The 17468-nt window shown below is 36.5% G+C and overlaps 1 protein-coding gene across 4 annotated transcripts in view; it reads right to left on the bottom strand.

Annotated features, from left to right (window-relative positions):
* Window positions 1-404: 404 nt before the first annotated feature.
* RPS6KA6 (ribosomal protein S6 kinase A6) overlaps window positions 405-17468 on the bottom strand; it is a 242384-nt gene continuing 225320 nt past the window's right edge. For all 4 annotated transcript variants that reach the window (XM_055122992.1, XM_055122993.1, XM_055122994.1 and 1 more), the window contains 2 exons: window positions 3739-3879; window positions 405-1804 (listed from right to left, as the gene is read on the bottom strand). In XM_055122992.1, coding sequence (XP_054978967.1) covers window positions 1679-1804; window positions 3739-3879 — 267 coding nt within the window. In that variant the 3' untranslated portion in view covers window positions 405-1678. The remainder of the gene's footprint in view (window positions 1805-3738; window positions 3880-17468) is intronic.

Genomic DNA, 17468 nt, shown 5'->3' with positions numbered 1-17468 from the left:
TACTTCTAAGTAGTATTTTCCCAGGATTCATTAGTTGTTCTTTAATGTCTGTCAATGACTTAAAAAAGACACCACAAAATGGTATGCATACTTTTATACATCACAGCCAAAAAACATGTATGTACATATATCACTTACATTATAAAGAGAATATGTATAGTTTCTTTTACTAAATACCAAAGTTGCAAGTCCTGTAGCCCAAATTGTATAATTCAACATCCAGTAAACAACTCTTTTCCTTTCACCTAGGTAAAATAAAATACACAGCAAAAAGTGTACCTAGACTCACAAGAAATTCAGTTATATTCAATAAGCAAAACTGTAATATTTTCCAGTTTACATTCATAAATTCTTTCTGTGACTAGTAGCGGTGGCAGTGATATCAGAAATAACAGTAGTAATAGTAATAGGTAGTAATAGCATTTTTATTCAGAAACAAAAATATATTCTTTAAAATTCACATCATTTAAAGAAAACAGTAATAATGTGCAATGGTTCTAAAGAATAAATGCAATTATACCAAATTGGCAGATATTTTCTTTATAAATGTGATCTGGTAGGTACTCAAATTTGATGTAACTCACTAATACTTTCTATTTAGTATGTCAATTTTAAGTTTTTGTAGCACAGCTATTACACAGCATTACTTAAATTTTCCTAAAATACATTATGATACTACATAATGTGTGCTAAACTCACATATCCACTACAGCAAAATATTAACGGTACCAACATGAGATTCAATGTAGATTAATTAGTATGCTGCACTATCATTCAAAGTACAGGGAAGTCCAAAAGCCAACAGTGTAGTTTATTTTAAAGGCAACCAATAATGAATAAATTTAACTGACTAGATTAAAAGTCAGTTTACATACACCAAGGTAGTGTTAAAACCATGTACTTTTATTTTCAAAGGCTTAAAAATGACTTATTGAGTAGTATACAGATCCAATGCAAAGCCTTTGGCTGAAAAATTCTCCACTTTTACTACAAATCCATTAGAAATTAAGTTTATAGAAGCCTACACCTTTGCTTTTAAATGAGGCCACTTAAGGAATAAAATTACAGGTCTGTCTACAAGTGTTACCTATGACTCTGTTTTCCATAAAAAACTGGCACCAACCATGTCAGAAATTCACATATTAGCACAGATGTTATGCTCTGGCACCAAACTTATATATCTATACTTTAGAAACAACAGAGAGTCAAATGAATGGAGTCATTTAGTTGTAAACAATAAAGTTCTACATTATCTTTTATTTATTTCTCTTTAAAAAACCTATTTTTTCACACTTTCGTTTTAAAAAATACTGGCATTGTTTGACATTACACCATTACGTTTGCTTTTTAAATGTGTATGATGATTCCCCAAACTACTATTTTATTAAACCAGAAAAAATAGTAAAGTAACTTTGAAAGGAATAATAAAAGATATTGTGCAAATATGTTAGTGCTTCATGGACACAAATAACATACTTAAATAAAAACTTCAGCATTACCACAAATTTATATAGTATGAATATTGTAGACCTGTGCAAGTTTAAATTTATGTAATTCCTCCTTAAAAAGGAGGATTAAATAGAACATCCAAATAATAAAGTAACTGATGAAATATTAGGCGATGAACCACACGTTTAATTTTATCTTCATACAGTTTGGCTGAGGGGTTCTGAAACTCTTATAGGCCAGTTGATGCTTGCTTTTTCATGCTTCGTCGCTGAGCTAAGCTTGAAGCAGCAACAGGCTCTAGAATTGGCTGAGAGGTCTTTTGAGTAAGTGCAGAATATGCGGCAACCACAGCTCCCTAAAATAATGAGGGAAATTAGAAAGTGAATAGCAATCTTTGGAGGTAAAAATTATACTTTAACTTATGAGATTAATCTTAAATACAAGTGTCTCCCCTCAAAAAAATTGAATACTGTGCCAACGCGATAATGATAATACAGCGGGTAGGGTACTTGCTTTGTATGCAGCTGACCTGGGCTTGTTCCTTGGCATCTCATATGGTTCCCCAACCCCAGCAAGGTATGGCCCTCCAAACCGAAACGAAAAACAAAAATCCCCAACTGATGCTCTCATAATTAGCACCTGATTTCTGTTATGGTACTCTCATAGTTAATAATTACTGTTAAACCTATGCACCTTGAATATCTATCACACATCACTTTTCAGTCTTTTATTCTTAATCCAACTTTCTTTTAAATATTTTAAACTTTATTTGCAATGGAAATGTATATAATTTATGTATATTTAAGTTGCTGTAAATATATTACTTAATAAATAATTACTTAACTACAAATGAAATACATATTTAAGGTGAATCCGTGCTTAATTGTATATATACAAATAATTTTAAATAAAATATATATTATACATACATATAATATCTACATCTCTATATATCTATCTATCTATATATATATATATATTTTGTTTGGAGGTCACACATAGCAGTCCTTATAGCTAGTTCCGTGCTCTGGGAGTAGTCCTGACAGTGCTTGAAGGACCATACAAGGTGAAAGGAATCAAATGTGGGTCTGTTTTGTACAAGGAAAGCACCTTACCTTCTGTGCTTCCTCTCCCTCAGGCCTACAGATTTTGGTAATTACATCAAGGTGATAAATAACTAATGCAATCAAACTAGCATACAGCTACACAGTTGTCATTTTTGTGAATATTTCACATGTATCTGCCTTTATCAAATTTTCATCATCTAGTACAATATTATTGGCCATGATCATCAAACTTAACTTCAGTTCTTTAGACATCTTCACATTTCCCCCTCCTGACATTGGTAACCAGTATTCTCCACTGTTTCTACATACATTTCATTTGTTGATACTACACATTACCAATATATTGTAGTGCTTTTTTGCTTCTCTCTGTCAGGCTTATTTCACTCACCAAAGTATCTTCAAGATTAGTCTCTATTGGCTTCAAGTGGCAGTACCTCTTTCTTTTCAAAAACAGTACTTCACTATATATACAGGTTATATATAATTACATATATGTACACAAGAAATATCTTCATTCTCCTGTTCATTGCCATATTTGTAATAGCCAAGATATAGAAATGATCAAAGTATTCATTAGTGAATTAATCCATAAAACACCAAATATTAAAAAATCAAGTTTATTGTTGATATGGGAACTTTTACTGTGATTATTCACTTAGTAATCAATAGCATTTTTGGCTATTCTAGGAGAATTGCATTTAGTGGATTCCAACACAGAATCTCTTAAGAGCAAATCAAATACAATCAAGACATTTTTATTATAAGAATAGCAGTAGATAAAGATGATTAGTAAGAGTTCATAGTTGTGAATTCTGAAACCAAGCTGATAAACATAAGCATTTTTCTTAAAAAAGTGATGTCTCAAATATATACATATATTTACATATATGTATATTCTTTGGTTTGGGGGTCACTCCTAATGGTGCTAAGGGCATACTTCTGACTTTTAACTCAGTGTTCACTCTGGCAAAGCTCAGGTGACCACATGCGGTTATGGAAATTGAACACAGCTGGCCATATGCAAGGCAAGCATAAAACCCATTGTACTATCTTACCAGCCTCCTCAATAAAAAAAATTAAAAATCAAAAACTAAATAAGTCTAGAAATCCACCTTAGAATACTTTAACATAACTACTTAAGTATCATAAGTGGATGGCATACAAGGATTTTATTCAGGTATCAAGCATTCAGGTATGATGTATGAAAGCATGTTTGTTTTACCTTAATAACATGTGAAGTATCATTCTTCTTTGATTGATAATTTGACACATGCTCTCTGTGGGTTATCCATGAATGTTTTAATATTTGTTCTGTAGTGTACCGCTGATGTGGATCCACATGTAGCATATGGGAAAGCAAATCCTAAACTCAAATAAAAAAGAGGTGTACATGAATATAGGCAGATGTTTATATGTATATACATATGAATTTGTGTACTAGTGAAGGTTTTACAGACTATATAGATTCACATTTTCTCAAAATATGTAAATATCAGTAACTAAGAACTATTTCATTTCACTTATCTATGGGAAACAAAATCTGTATTTCATACAGTTAACCATGAAAAGAGAGTGAACTGTAAGAAATTCTCATTTTAAATTGTATGTCTTTCTTTACAATATATATCTTTTCAAATATGTATCTTTCTTTAAAATTTAAAATCAGGGAGTACCAAATCTGTGGATGTAAAATGTGGTTAGGAAGAGGATATAAAAGGAAAAGACATTCTGGAATATGGTAATTGGTTAGAAAGGATAAAAGTTATCGATTCATAATGATGAGCTGATGAAAAGGGAGGGTTCTATATTGATATTGCATTCAAAATCTGGGAATTTATTCCATGAATTAGTACAATTCATCCTCCTCCCAATAAATTCATGATTAACTTTACTGTTAAAACAGTAGTGGTCCATATCAGGCTTTTCATGAGAATTACTGTGTATAAATTTACTTTCCCTGTTATAATAACATAATGTAAATATCATATAATTTCATAGAAAAAGATTCACTACCTAGTTTAACTTTAAATGGAAAAAGATTTATATGTAAGAATTGAAAGAATAGACATCCTAGAGCAGTAGCTCCTGCTCACCCACTGACCATTACAATTCTTTTTACATAACACACATGATGTAAATATTAAATATTTTTCTATCTCTGCATATCAAAACAAATAAACAGAAAAAAACAAAGGCAAACAAGGGGAAGAGAGAAAATGTTTTCAGGCATAAAATATATTTGGTTAATTGAAAAATATTTTAAAAACTTCAGACCACTGAGAACTAAAAAGATCTGATTAAAAGGTAGGCAGAATGTGTTCTGTCTCATAACTGAGTGTTTCATTATATATATATATATATATATATATATGAGTTTCTTATCAGCTTCTAAGCAGAGAAACAAGAGGCAAGCCTTCTGAGCCAATTGCATAGCTTCTATTAATTTTGCTTATTTTTTCTTTTTTTGTCACACTCAGCTATGCTCAGGGGTTACTCTTGGCTCTGCACTCAGGAATTACCCCTGGTGGTGCGTGCGGGACCATATGGGATGCTGGGAATTGAACCAGGTAAGCCGAGTGCAAGGCAAACACCCTACCCACTGTGATATCACTCCAGCCCCTGCTTAGCTTCTTAAACTTTATGTATGGCCACATAATTGAACTGAATGTGGGATTTGTTCTAAAAGAAGTCTCTGTGATTTAGTATCAATAAATGTTTGATTTGCATATATATGTGGGTCTCTATAGAAGTTTCTCAAGTGAGGGGCTGGAGTAACAGTACAGCAGTGGCGTGCTTACCTTGCACATGGCCAACCCCTGAGCACTGCCAGGTGCGACCCCAAAACATATATATTTATAGCTGGTTAGCTAGCTAGCCATACATCAGCTTTTAGCTGATAATGTTGACCATTTTAGATACAAACACTCCTTAACATATTCAACATCCTTTGCTTATCTATTCTTTCTTTTTTTAACTAATTTGTTTGGTTAGGCCCTCCACACTCCCACCCCTCTGTACCGCTCCCCCAGCACTGGGCATGACTCAGGACCCAGGAGGAGCAGCGCCCTCTCCAGCAGGTTCTGTCTGCTCCCCTGGAGAAGGTGGATTCCAAGAGTGCTGAGAAATATTTTGTTCTGAAAAAGGGTGAATAAAAAAATTGTCTGAGTGCCTCTACTGTAGATGAGGTAGAAAAAGTAATTTCCTATCTGTTGTACAAAGAAATAAATCTCACTGATATCTCTGTAAAAAAAAAGTTTCTTATCTACTCATCTATTGCTGAGTATTTAAGTTGCTTCCATATTTTGGATATTCTTAATAATGCAGTAATGAACAAAGATATGCATATATTTTTTAAAATTCAAGTACCCCATGATGTATTAGTGGATAAAAATGGTGGCATACATACATATTCATATATTTCACTTCATTGAAATATCCATGGAACTGGAGGTAGTCATGTTAATTGGATTGAGTCAAAAATAAAAATAAAGACACAAGATGATGGTACTTTTATGTGGAAAATAAAAAGATAAAAATATGGGTTTGGACAATCCACAATAAATCCCCCCTAAAATATGGTCAAGATACCTATGACCTGTGGGTTCTGGGGCATATGACGGAAGGGACCTTGAGACAACAGTGCTGGCTGTGGCAACCTGGTAGCAAAAATCATTCAGAACTACCATTATAAAACAGGAATGTTGGTAATATTACAAACATATAAATAAATCTCAAAAAATTGCATAAAGTTGGCTGCGGTGATGGCTCAAATGGCTTGATAAAACACTTGTAGCAGATGTCCCAGTTTATTCAGTGGCACCACATGATTTCCAGTTATAACATGTTATAGGCCTGGTTGCTCAAAAATATCACTAGAGTGGGCTTAGTGACCCATACACTTCTGGACACAATCATCTAATTTTCTAGTTGATTAATCAGAGCCAAGTAACACTGGAGTGACCTCTGGGATTTGTGAGCACTGCTTTGGTGCTCTCAGGTCCAAATATAAAAAGTGGAAGAGTGAGCAAAAGATGCAAAAGGCCTGTTCAGCATACACATATAAATGGTACATGGAAAGATTGAAACATCACTAATCTATGATTTATAATTCAAAGCTATAATATGTTATCTTCTTACATATGTTGGAATAGCCTTTATAAAAATACAAAAAAATAATAAGTGTAGGTATGAGTGTTGAGAAAGGTGAATCGTTAAGAACTGCCAATAGTAATGCAAATTATTACAATCACTATAGAGGAAGAATGGAGGTTCCTAAAAAACAGCTATCATATAATCCAAAAATCCTAGTTCTACATGTATGTTCAAGAGAATGAAATATACACATCATTATGTTCATTACAGAATTTTTAACATTGTTCTAGATATACAAACTTATTTCACATTTTATGTAAACATAGATGGATAAAATATGATAGGTATATATAGGTGTATATTCATATACATATACATATATGTTTGCATAAAACGTGAAAACAACTAAATATATGACTTCTATCAGTTTATAAACTAGTTAAAAGTACAAAATTGGAGCTGGAGGAACAAAAGTTCATGGGGTTTGCTTAATTTGGTAAGAAAGATACAGGCACCATAAAGCTGCAGACACAATCATGGCACAATTAACAGCTGTGGCAAGAAACTATGGCCCAAGAAGGGAAGGGTCAGGATTCTGGGGACAGTCAAATCTCTGTAAGTCCAGTGAGAGAATGAGGTCCGTTATAGGAAAGTAAATACCTCACCGGCCGACCTCCAATACCTCTACTACCCAGCCACTGCCATGTTCCAGGCCGCTTTCCGGACCATAAGACACATCATAAGACACTTAATACCCATTTTCCATAATTTATGCACCATATCTGATGGGGTTCAAATATGGTGTGAACCATGGGAACACCTGTAAGGGCGATTGGAGGCCGCCCTAAAAGCCTCCATCCCTCTTGGAGACCCTGGCAAGCTACCGAGAGTACCCCACCCGAATGGCAGAGACTGGCAAGATTCCCGTGGCGTATTTGATATGCCAAAAACAATAACAACAATGGGCCTCATTCGCCTGGCACTGAAAGAGCCCCCAATTGGGCAGTGATAAGGATGAGCAAGGAGAGGCTGGCAAAATCTCAGGGACGAACTAGACTGCCAAAGCAAAGAAAGACTAAATTAACTGTCTGTACTTTCATTGCACGTATGCTGGCATCAGAAGATCCATCGAAGACCTGATGGTACAAGCGCAGAAGATCAAGTACGACATCATTTGTCTGACCGAAATGAGAAGGCATCAATCACATCACGCCATTTTCGACACTGGAGAAGAACTGTTCCTCGGAACATGCGACAACGGAGGTGTCAGTGTCCTTGTAAACACGAACTTGGCCATGAGCATTGATTCATTCGAATGTCTCACAACCCAAATCGGACGATTACGCGTAAATAGATGTGGCTCACTGCTGGCAGTTTCAATATTCATAGTTGATGCACCAACATCCAACTATGATGAAGAAATTGAGAAGTTCAACATGGAGCTGGATAAGTTTTATAAAGAAGACCACACCTTCTACAAAATCATTGTCGGTGATTTTAATAACAAATAGGACAAAGGTGACACAAAAAACTCCACAATGGGACCCATGGCCTAGAATGGAATGAACAGAGTGAGAGACTGTCTGTGTTCATCATGTCAACCAAGACCATTCATGGTAACTCACAGATCCAGAAGGCCTAATCTAAACATTGGACATGGGAGTCTCCTGGTGGACAGTTCCACAAAAAAAAAAAAAAAAAAACAACTGACCACATCATATTCAATCGAAGGTTTTGCCTGACTATATCGCTGTTGTCCCAAAATTCCAAATGGGATCAAACCAGCATCTTTTTCGTGCAAAATTCTACTTCATAGACTGGGGAGAAAGGTCTTCAAAGTGTAAGTTTCAGAAGAGAACTCCCAGAATGACCACCAACTAGGAGTTCTTTGGCACTATTGTGGCAACATGGGAACATGCCATCATTGACGTGGCATACTATCGACGAGGAATAAAATCTACTGGTTCAGCACCTCTGTGATTGCACGAAAAATGCCAAGAATGAGAAAAGCACAAACAGATGCCTGTCTTCAAAAACTCTCAAGCTCATTCGCCAACATGGTTTGGCATGAGCCTCAGGCAACCAAAGCTAACATCCAAGTTCGAAAAACTGTGCAGAGAAGCAATAACGGAAGACCTCAAAGAGAGAAGAGCAGCAGTGTTGGCCGATGCGGCAGAAGCAGGGAAAAGTATTCGCAACACTTGCCTGTCCTTCGCCAACTACAAGACCAAGATGACTGCCCCGCGATGTCCTGATGGATCTATCACATCTTCCAGAAGGGCAATGGAGAGGATTATTCACGACTTCTACTCGGATCTCTTGGACAGCCACGTACACCTGCCCACATACCAAATTCTGCAGGATGGATAGGTCATTCCCAACATCCTCCCTTCTGAAACCCGACACGCCATTTCGTTGGTAAAGATGCGTACAACACCCAGTCCAGACAAGGTCAGACCCGAACACCTGAAGAATCTGCCACCAGTACTCGTCAATACACTGGCTTGGTCTTCACATGCTACCTGTCCGAATACAAGGTTCTGTCCCAATGGAAAAACAGCAGGACTGTTGTACAAGAAGGGAGACATTCACGACATCAGCAACTGTTGCCCAATCTGTGTTATCCATCATCTACAAGTTATTCACTCAAGTCATCCTGAATAGAATAGGCAGAACACTAAATAAAGGACAACCATGCAAGCTAGCCAGGGGGTTCCTAAAAAAGATTCAGCACAATTGACCAAGTGACCAAGATCATTGAATTTTCGTGAGAGTTCAAGATGCGGCTCTGTCTAACGTTCACTGATTTAAAGAAGGCCTTTGATTCTGCTGAGACTGAAGCGGTCATCCAAGCCCTAGCCTAACAGGGTGTTCAAACTCAGTATTTCAAGTTCCTTCACAAACTGTATTATGTATTCACCACCAGAATCTCACCACTCTACAAAAAAAGTCATCATTGATGTAAAGAGAGGGGTTTGGCAGGGCGATACAATTTCACAAAAACTTTTCAGTGCCACCCTGGAGAATGTTATGCAATGACTGGAATGGGAAGGTATGGGAGTGAAGATTGATGGTCGGCAACTACACCACCTCCGCTTCGCTGATGACATCATTCTAATAACACCAAAAATTAGCCAAGCAGCATAAACGCTGGCGGACTTCAACCTCAAGTGTTAAAACGTCAGACTGCAGCTGAATCTCACCAAAACAATGTTCATGAAAAATGAACTAGTCCCTGACTTTCCATTTGCTCTCAATGGAATGAACATCTCCAAATGCAGCAGGTATGTGCACCTGGGTCGAGAACTCAATGTGAGGAATGACTTGGCACCAGAACTGCGCAGGAGGAAGAGAGCAGTGTGGAGCACCTCCAAGAGCATCGACAAAGTGGTTAAGAGGACAAAGAATCTCCAGCTCCGGGAACATGTTTTCAACTCCACCATTCTTCCTGCACTAACATATGCCTCAGAGACCTGGGTCCTATGAAAACAGGATGAGAATGCTATTTGGGTATCCCAAAGAGGAATGGAAAGAGCTATGCTTGGAGTATCACATTTCACTCAAGTGTGAGAAGGAATCTGGAGTTCCGTTCTCTGTCTATGATCAAGATTCAGGGATGCTGTCTCATTTGCCAAGGTGTCAAAAATCACATGGGCCGGACATGTAAATCAATTCATAGCTGGACTAGAGCTGTTACGAACTGGATTCAACGGGACGTGAAAAGACAGTGTGGCCACCCATCTACGAGATGTTCTGACTTCTTCATCAAATCCCTGAATGAATGGTTTGAGCCTGTCTCTGTTCATGGAGCGAGTAGATACCATTGGGCTACACTAGCATGCGACAGGGACCAATGGAGACTTGACTGGTACCCGGCTGAGCAAATTGAAAACCAATGGGATGACAAGTGATACAAGTGATAGGAAAGCTAATATCTACATGGCACTCCAAAACCTAATTATATAAAAAAATCATTCATCAAATAAATAAAGGTTAAATAACTATTAAAAATCCAAAATATATGACTGAAAAATCAGTACAAGGGGTAGGGTGCTTGCCTTGCATGCAGCCAACACAGGTTCGATGTCCAGCATCCTGCATGGTCCCCTGAGCATTTCAAGGAATAACCCCGGAGTATTGCCATGTGTGGCGATGTAATCAAAGTGAACAGACTACATTTTACCCTAGATTAACCCACAAAACTAAATATAAAATTTCAGAATAATAAAAATGGAAAAACTTAGAAATACTGTTTAAAATAATGTCACAATACATGAAATATAACGCATCATAAGAAGACAAATGATAGAAAAAGGGGGGTAAATTGATAAGAAGTAAACAGTCTATGAAAAGTAGTAATAGGAAATATATTTTCAAACCTAAAGAAAGAACTGAACATAGAAGTCCAACATGCAGATCAAACACCCAAATTTCTAAATGCAAAAGGACCTATATGAAGGCAAAGCCTTGTTAAATTATTCAAACTCAAAAATAACAAATATATATTAAAGACTATTGGAGAAAATAGCAAAAAAGTAGAACGATAGCACATTAGCCCTTGTTTGATATCTCAGGTGAAACCACAGGGTAAGGGAAGACAGAAGTGTGAATTTACAAATAAAAATAATTTTAAAAACTGGGTAAAATCAAGATTTTTATCAACTTATTTTTTTTGAATTGCAAAGAAAAATTTATGCTTCAGAATTATTGTTCAAATATGAAGAGATAATTCCTTTAAAAGGAAAAGCCAGGAAAGTATATTATCAATAGACCTATATAAGAAATAATAAAAAGTGCTGTTCAACAAATACACACAACCATACTCACACACACAGAAGCAAAAATCAGTAACTGAAGCAATACAGAACTTGAAACAATAATATAAAACACAAAACCAAGGGATTGTTATTCTCATGTCTTATTCTTATATCTTATTAGTTAGACTTCCAGCCCATATCCCAAATATAAGAAGAAACACACACATTATTTAATAATCAATAAATCCATTTACCAAGAAGATATAACTTTCATTAATATTAATGTACATAAACAGGAGCACTTAAATATATAAAGCTATCCAAAGACCTAAAGAGAGATATTAGTTCTATTATATAATAGCAAGGTAATCTCAGCACAGCATTAATGAGTTAATAAATGAATGAGTCAAAATCAATACAGAAACAGTACCAAAATTTATGTAAAAATCAGATGGAGTTATACATGCTAAAGCAATTGCTATCTCAAAAAATATCTATTCTGGGGCCAACAGATAGTACCACAAGTAAGGTATCTGTTGTGCATGCAGCTGGTATGGGTTTGATCCACAGCACCCTATATAATCCTTTGAGCACTGCTAGAAATGATTCCTGAGTGTAAAGCAAGGAGTAATCCCTGAGCATCACTGGGTGTGGCCAAACACACACACACATACAAAAACACATAGGTATATTCTCAAAAATGAATATATTTGCATAAAACAAATCTAAGAAGATAAATACAGCCTATTTTCCAATGACAGTGATTTGAAGCAAGAAACATCCACAAAAATAAAATTAAAATACTGAACATGTCAGATTTTAACATGCGATGAGTAACTGTTGGGCAATCAAAGAAGAAACAGAAATCTTAAAGCTAACAAAAATTAAGAGATGACCCAATAGAACCTATGAAACACAGCAAAAACACTTTAAAGAAGAAAGTTCATAACAATAATACCACATGCATAAATTTAAAATTCTCAAGTATTTTATCTAAAGCAAGTATATATGAAAATAGTAGAAAAAAAGAAAATGAAAATCAGCAGAAATAAAACATTTGAAACCCCCAAAATGACACAAAATATCAAGCAAATGAAGTGCTATTTTTTGAGTAATGAAAAACATAGTTCAAATACTGTTAGATAAACTTAAAGAAAAAATGAAATTCTTATAAAAGAATCACAAATTAAAGAAATCAAGCTACAATATATACCACAAAAATGCACATCATCTAATGAACATCTGTAAGAAATTGGACAACCTAGAAGAAAATGATATGTGAAATAGTTTACAACTTTTCAACTCTGATGCAGGAAAAATAATTTTGAATTGATCATTGACACATACAGAAATGGAAACAGTAACAGAAAGACTTCTTTTTAAATGTTTTTAAAAAATTTATTGAATCACTGAGATAGTTACAAGCTTTCATGTTTGGGTTACAATCTCACAATGATCAAACACCCATCCCTCCACTAGTGCACATTCCCCGCCACTAATATCCCCGGTATACTGCCTCTTTTCCACCCTCCCCTTGCCTCTATGGCAGACAATATTCCCCATACTCTCGACTTTTGGACATTATAGCTTGCAATACAGACACTGAGAGGTCATCATGTTTGGTCCATTATCCTACTTTTGGCATGCATCTCCCATCCCAACTGGTTCCTCCAGCCATCATTTTCTTAGTGATCCCTTCTCTATTCCATCTGCCTACAGAAAGACTTCTTAAGAACAAATGCATAAAATCACGACTTTAACAAATTCTACAAAACTTTCAGAAATATATATTACTACCTGTATTAATCAAATTAAGTAAGAGCATAGAATGTTATCAAGTTGGGGCTGGAGCGATAGCACAGCGGGTAGGGCGTTTGCCTTGCACGCGGCCGACCCCGGTTCTAATCCCAGCATTCCATATAGTCCCCTGAGCACCGCCAGGGATTATTCCTGAGTGAAGAGCCAGGAGTACCCCTGTGTATCACCGGGTGTGACCCAAAAACCAAAAAAAAAAAAGAATGTTATCAAGTAAATTTTAAGACATATAAGTTATCTTATTCACAAAACAAGGAGAGCTGAAAGATAATAATACCTTGATAATACATACAAAATTCCTGACAGAATGAACAATAAAAGCCATTAATCAAACCATTTATCATTACCAAGGTTTATTCTTCCAAGGATGCAAGGAGAGTTTGAAATAAGAAAAACAATGCAATACTCATATCAACAACAGGATATACCAAAATAATTATAACTCCAAAAATTGGAAAGAGAAGGCAAACACACCAACATCATTAAGACAATAAACTTAAAAATCACAGCTAGCTTTTCCTCTATGTATCTTATAGATTCATGTACGATATTGAGGTCTTTAATCCACTTTGATCTGACTTTTGTGCCTGGCATTAGACAGAGGTCAGAGTTCATTTTTTTTGCAGGTAGCTATCCAGTTTTCCCAGCACCACTTGTTGAAGAGGCTTTGCTTGTTCCACTTCATTTCTTGCTCCTTTGTCAAAGATTAAGTGGCCATATATTTGGGGGTCTGTGACAGAATATTCAACTCTATTCTATTGGTCTGCAGGTCTGTTTCTAGCCCAATACCATGCTGTTTTAATTGCTACTGCTTGGTAATAGAGTTTGAAATTGGGGAAGGTGATGCCACCCATCTTCTTTTCCACAAAAATTGCTTTAACTATTCGTGGGGGTTTATTGTTCCATATGAATTTCAGGAGTGCTTTGTCTATTTCTTTGAAAAATGTCATGGGTATCCTGATAGGGACCGCATTAAATTTGTATAGTGCTTTGGGCAGTATTGCTGTTTTGATAATGTTAATTCTCCCCATCCATGAGCAAGGGATGTATCTCCATTTCCTAGTGTCCTCTTTTATTTATTGAAGTAGTGTTTTATAATATTCCCTGTATAGGTCCTTCACCTTTTTGATTAAGCTGATTCCAAGGTACTTGATTTTCTGAGGTACTATTGTGAACGGGATTTTTTTTAAATGTCTATTTCTTCTCTTTCATTATTTGTATATAAGAAAGCCATGGACTTTTGGTTGTTGAATTTGTAGCCTGCCACCTTACTATATCGACCTATTGTATCTAGGAGCTTTTCTGTAGAGTCTTTAGGGTTTTCTAAGTATAACATCATGACATTGAAGCTAAAAGCATCTTTAAGGATGGAAGAGCACTGAAAATGCAAGTGGAAGCAACCATAAACAAATGGGACTACATTAATTAAGAAGTTTCTGCACTTCAAAAGAAAGTGAGCAAAATACAGAAAGACCCCACAGAATGGGAAAGAATATTTACCCAAAACCCATCTGATGGGCTGAAGTAATAGCACAGTGAGGTAGGGTGTTCGCCTTTCACGTGGCCGACCTGGGTTCGATTCCTTTGCCCCTCTCGGAGAGCCCAGCAACCTATCAAGAGTATATTGCCCGCACAGCAGAGCCTGGCAAGCTAACAGTGGCATATTAGATATGCCAAAAACAGTAACCACCAGTCTCACAATGAGACGTGACTGGTGTCTGCTTGAGCAAATCAATGAGCAATGGGATGATAGTTAGTGACAGTGACAGTGACCTATCTTGATAAGTGACTGATATCCAGGATATAAAAGACAGTAGTAGAATTGTATAAGAAAAAACCTCTAATCATATCAAAAGATGGGGAGAAGAAATGAACAGAAGTTTTCTCAAAAAAGAAATACAAATAGCCAAAGGCACATGAAAAAATGCTACACATCACTAGTCATCAGAGAGACGCAAATCAGAACAACAATGAGATATCAACTCACACCACAGAGACTGGTACACATTCAAAAGAACAAAAGCAACCAGTGCTGGCGTGGATGTGGGGAAAAAGGGAAGCTCTTTCACTGTTGGTGGGAATGCTGACTGGCCCAGCCTTTCTGGAAAACAATATGGACAGTCCTTCAAAAACTAGAAATTGAACTTCCATATGACCCTGCAATACCACTTTTGGGAACATATCCCGATGATGCAAAAAAGCACAGTCAAAATAACATCTGTACCTATATGTTCATTGCAGCACTGTTCACAATAGCCAAAATCTGGAAACAACCCAAGTGCCCTAGAACAGATGACTGGTTAAAGAAACTTTGGTATGCTTGCAGCAGAGGGATGCGTGTGAGATCTCCGGGCAGGGGCAGTACCGGCCCTGCTCCCCGCCGGGATGTAACCCGAGTGACCGCACGTGTGCGGCCTCTCTGTTGCTGGATGACCATGATTCCGGAGCCCAGCTAAACTACTTTTGGTACTAGTAGCTTCTTGCAGAAATGTCTATAGACTGTGAACTAAGTCATGGCCTCATGCCGCCCCAGGAGCGCAAAGGTTTTTCTCTCTCAGCTTTTCCTTTCTGGGTGGGAAGGTGTGGCGACCACCATCTTATAAGGACCACTAAAGAGAGTTACAAGCTTGCAATGATGCAATTTCTGACAAGAGTTTTCCCTGGACTTAGTTACTAAAATACTAAAACACAGAAATCCAAAACCGTGCAGCCGCAATATTGCCCACGAGACCTCATATCTCTTTATTCTCAGCAATGGAAAACAAATTATCAAATGATTCCTTTTCAGCAGGTCTGACTTTGGGGGCGACACTCCAAACAATAATAGTGAGTAGTTTGTGGACATATTGAATGTCATCAAAGTAACGAGAAAGTAAAGTGTAAATTATCAGCTACACAGGTGAGCGTGGTTGGGAGGGGGTATACTGGGGTTCTTGGTGGTGGAATATGGGCACTGGTGAAGGGATGGGTGTTCGATCACTGTATAACTGAGACTTAAGCCTGAATGCTCTGTAACTTCCCACACGGTGATTCAATAAATAAATTAATTAATTAAAAAAGAAACTTTGGCACATCTACACAACAGAATACTATGCACTTGTTAGGAGAGATGAAGTCATGAAATTTGCTTATAAATTGATAGGCATGGAGAGTATCATGCTCAGTGAAATGAGTCAGAAATAGAGGGACAGACATAGAAGGACTGCACTCATTTGTGGAGTATAGTATGAGGCTGACACCCAAGGACAGTAGATACAAGGGCCAGCAGGATTGACCTAAAGCTGGAAGCCTGCTTCATAAGAGGAGGGGAGAAGGAAGATGGAATAGAGAACGGATCACTAAGAAAATTATGGCTGGAGGAATCAGTCGGGATGGGAAATGTGTGCCGAAAGTAGATATTGGACCAAACATGATGACCTCTCATTGTCTGTGTTGCAAGCCATAATGCCCAAAAGTAGAGAGAGAGTATGGGGAATGTTGTCTATCATGGAGGCAGGGGGAGGGTGTGAAAGTGGGGGTATACCGGGGATATTGGTGGTGAGGTATGTGCACTGGTGGAGGGATGGGTGTTTGATCATTATGTGATGACAATCACATAAACCCAAACATGAAAGCTTGTAACTATCTCACAGGGATTCAATAAAATAAAAAAAGTCACAGCTAGCATCAGGTGGTGAAAATCTTAAAATATTTTGCCTAAAAAATAGAATTAGACAGAAATATCCACTCACCATTATTAGACAGAAATATCCACTCACCATTACTGCCCAAAATAATTTTAGATGTCCTAATTGAAGCAATTTGGCAAGTAATAAGTGTATAAAACATTTAAATTAGAAAAGAATACATAAAACTGTCACTATTTGCAATACATAGAAAGCTTTCAAAAAGTTTACAAGAAAAATAATATATTATAAATAAAAATAAAATGACAGGACACACAATCAATATACAAAAATCAGTTTGATTTCTACATATTAACAATAAATTATGGAAAAAGGACAAAAATGAGACCACTTGCAATCTCATAAAAAATAATACCCTGAAATAAATTTAACAAGGATGCGATTGATCGGTAGGTGGAAAACTATAAGAAATAATTAAATTATTAAAACAATGAAAAAATTAAAAAAAAGTGAATGAACCCCTGTTTTCTAAAACAGCCTTTTTATGAAAAGCAATTAACAGAATTAGTGCAATCCCTAGCAAAAATCCAATGGAATTTTTTGAAGGAAAGAGAAGAAAACAGTTATAAAAGTAGTGTGTAACCAAAAACCATCCAGAAAAG

Source organism: Sorex araneus, chromosome X, assembly GCF_027595985.1.
Source record: "Sorex araneus isolate mSorAra2 chromosome X, mSorAra2.pri, whole genome shotgun sequence".
Taxonomy (NCBI): Eukaryota; Metazoa; Chordata; class Mammalia; order Eulipotyphla; family Soricidae; genus Sorex; species Sorex araneus.
Note: the sequence above shows the minus strand (reverse complement) of the source record. Positions and strands in the feature narration are given on the sequence as shown.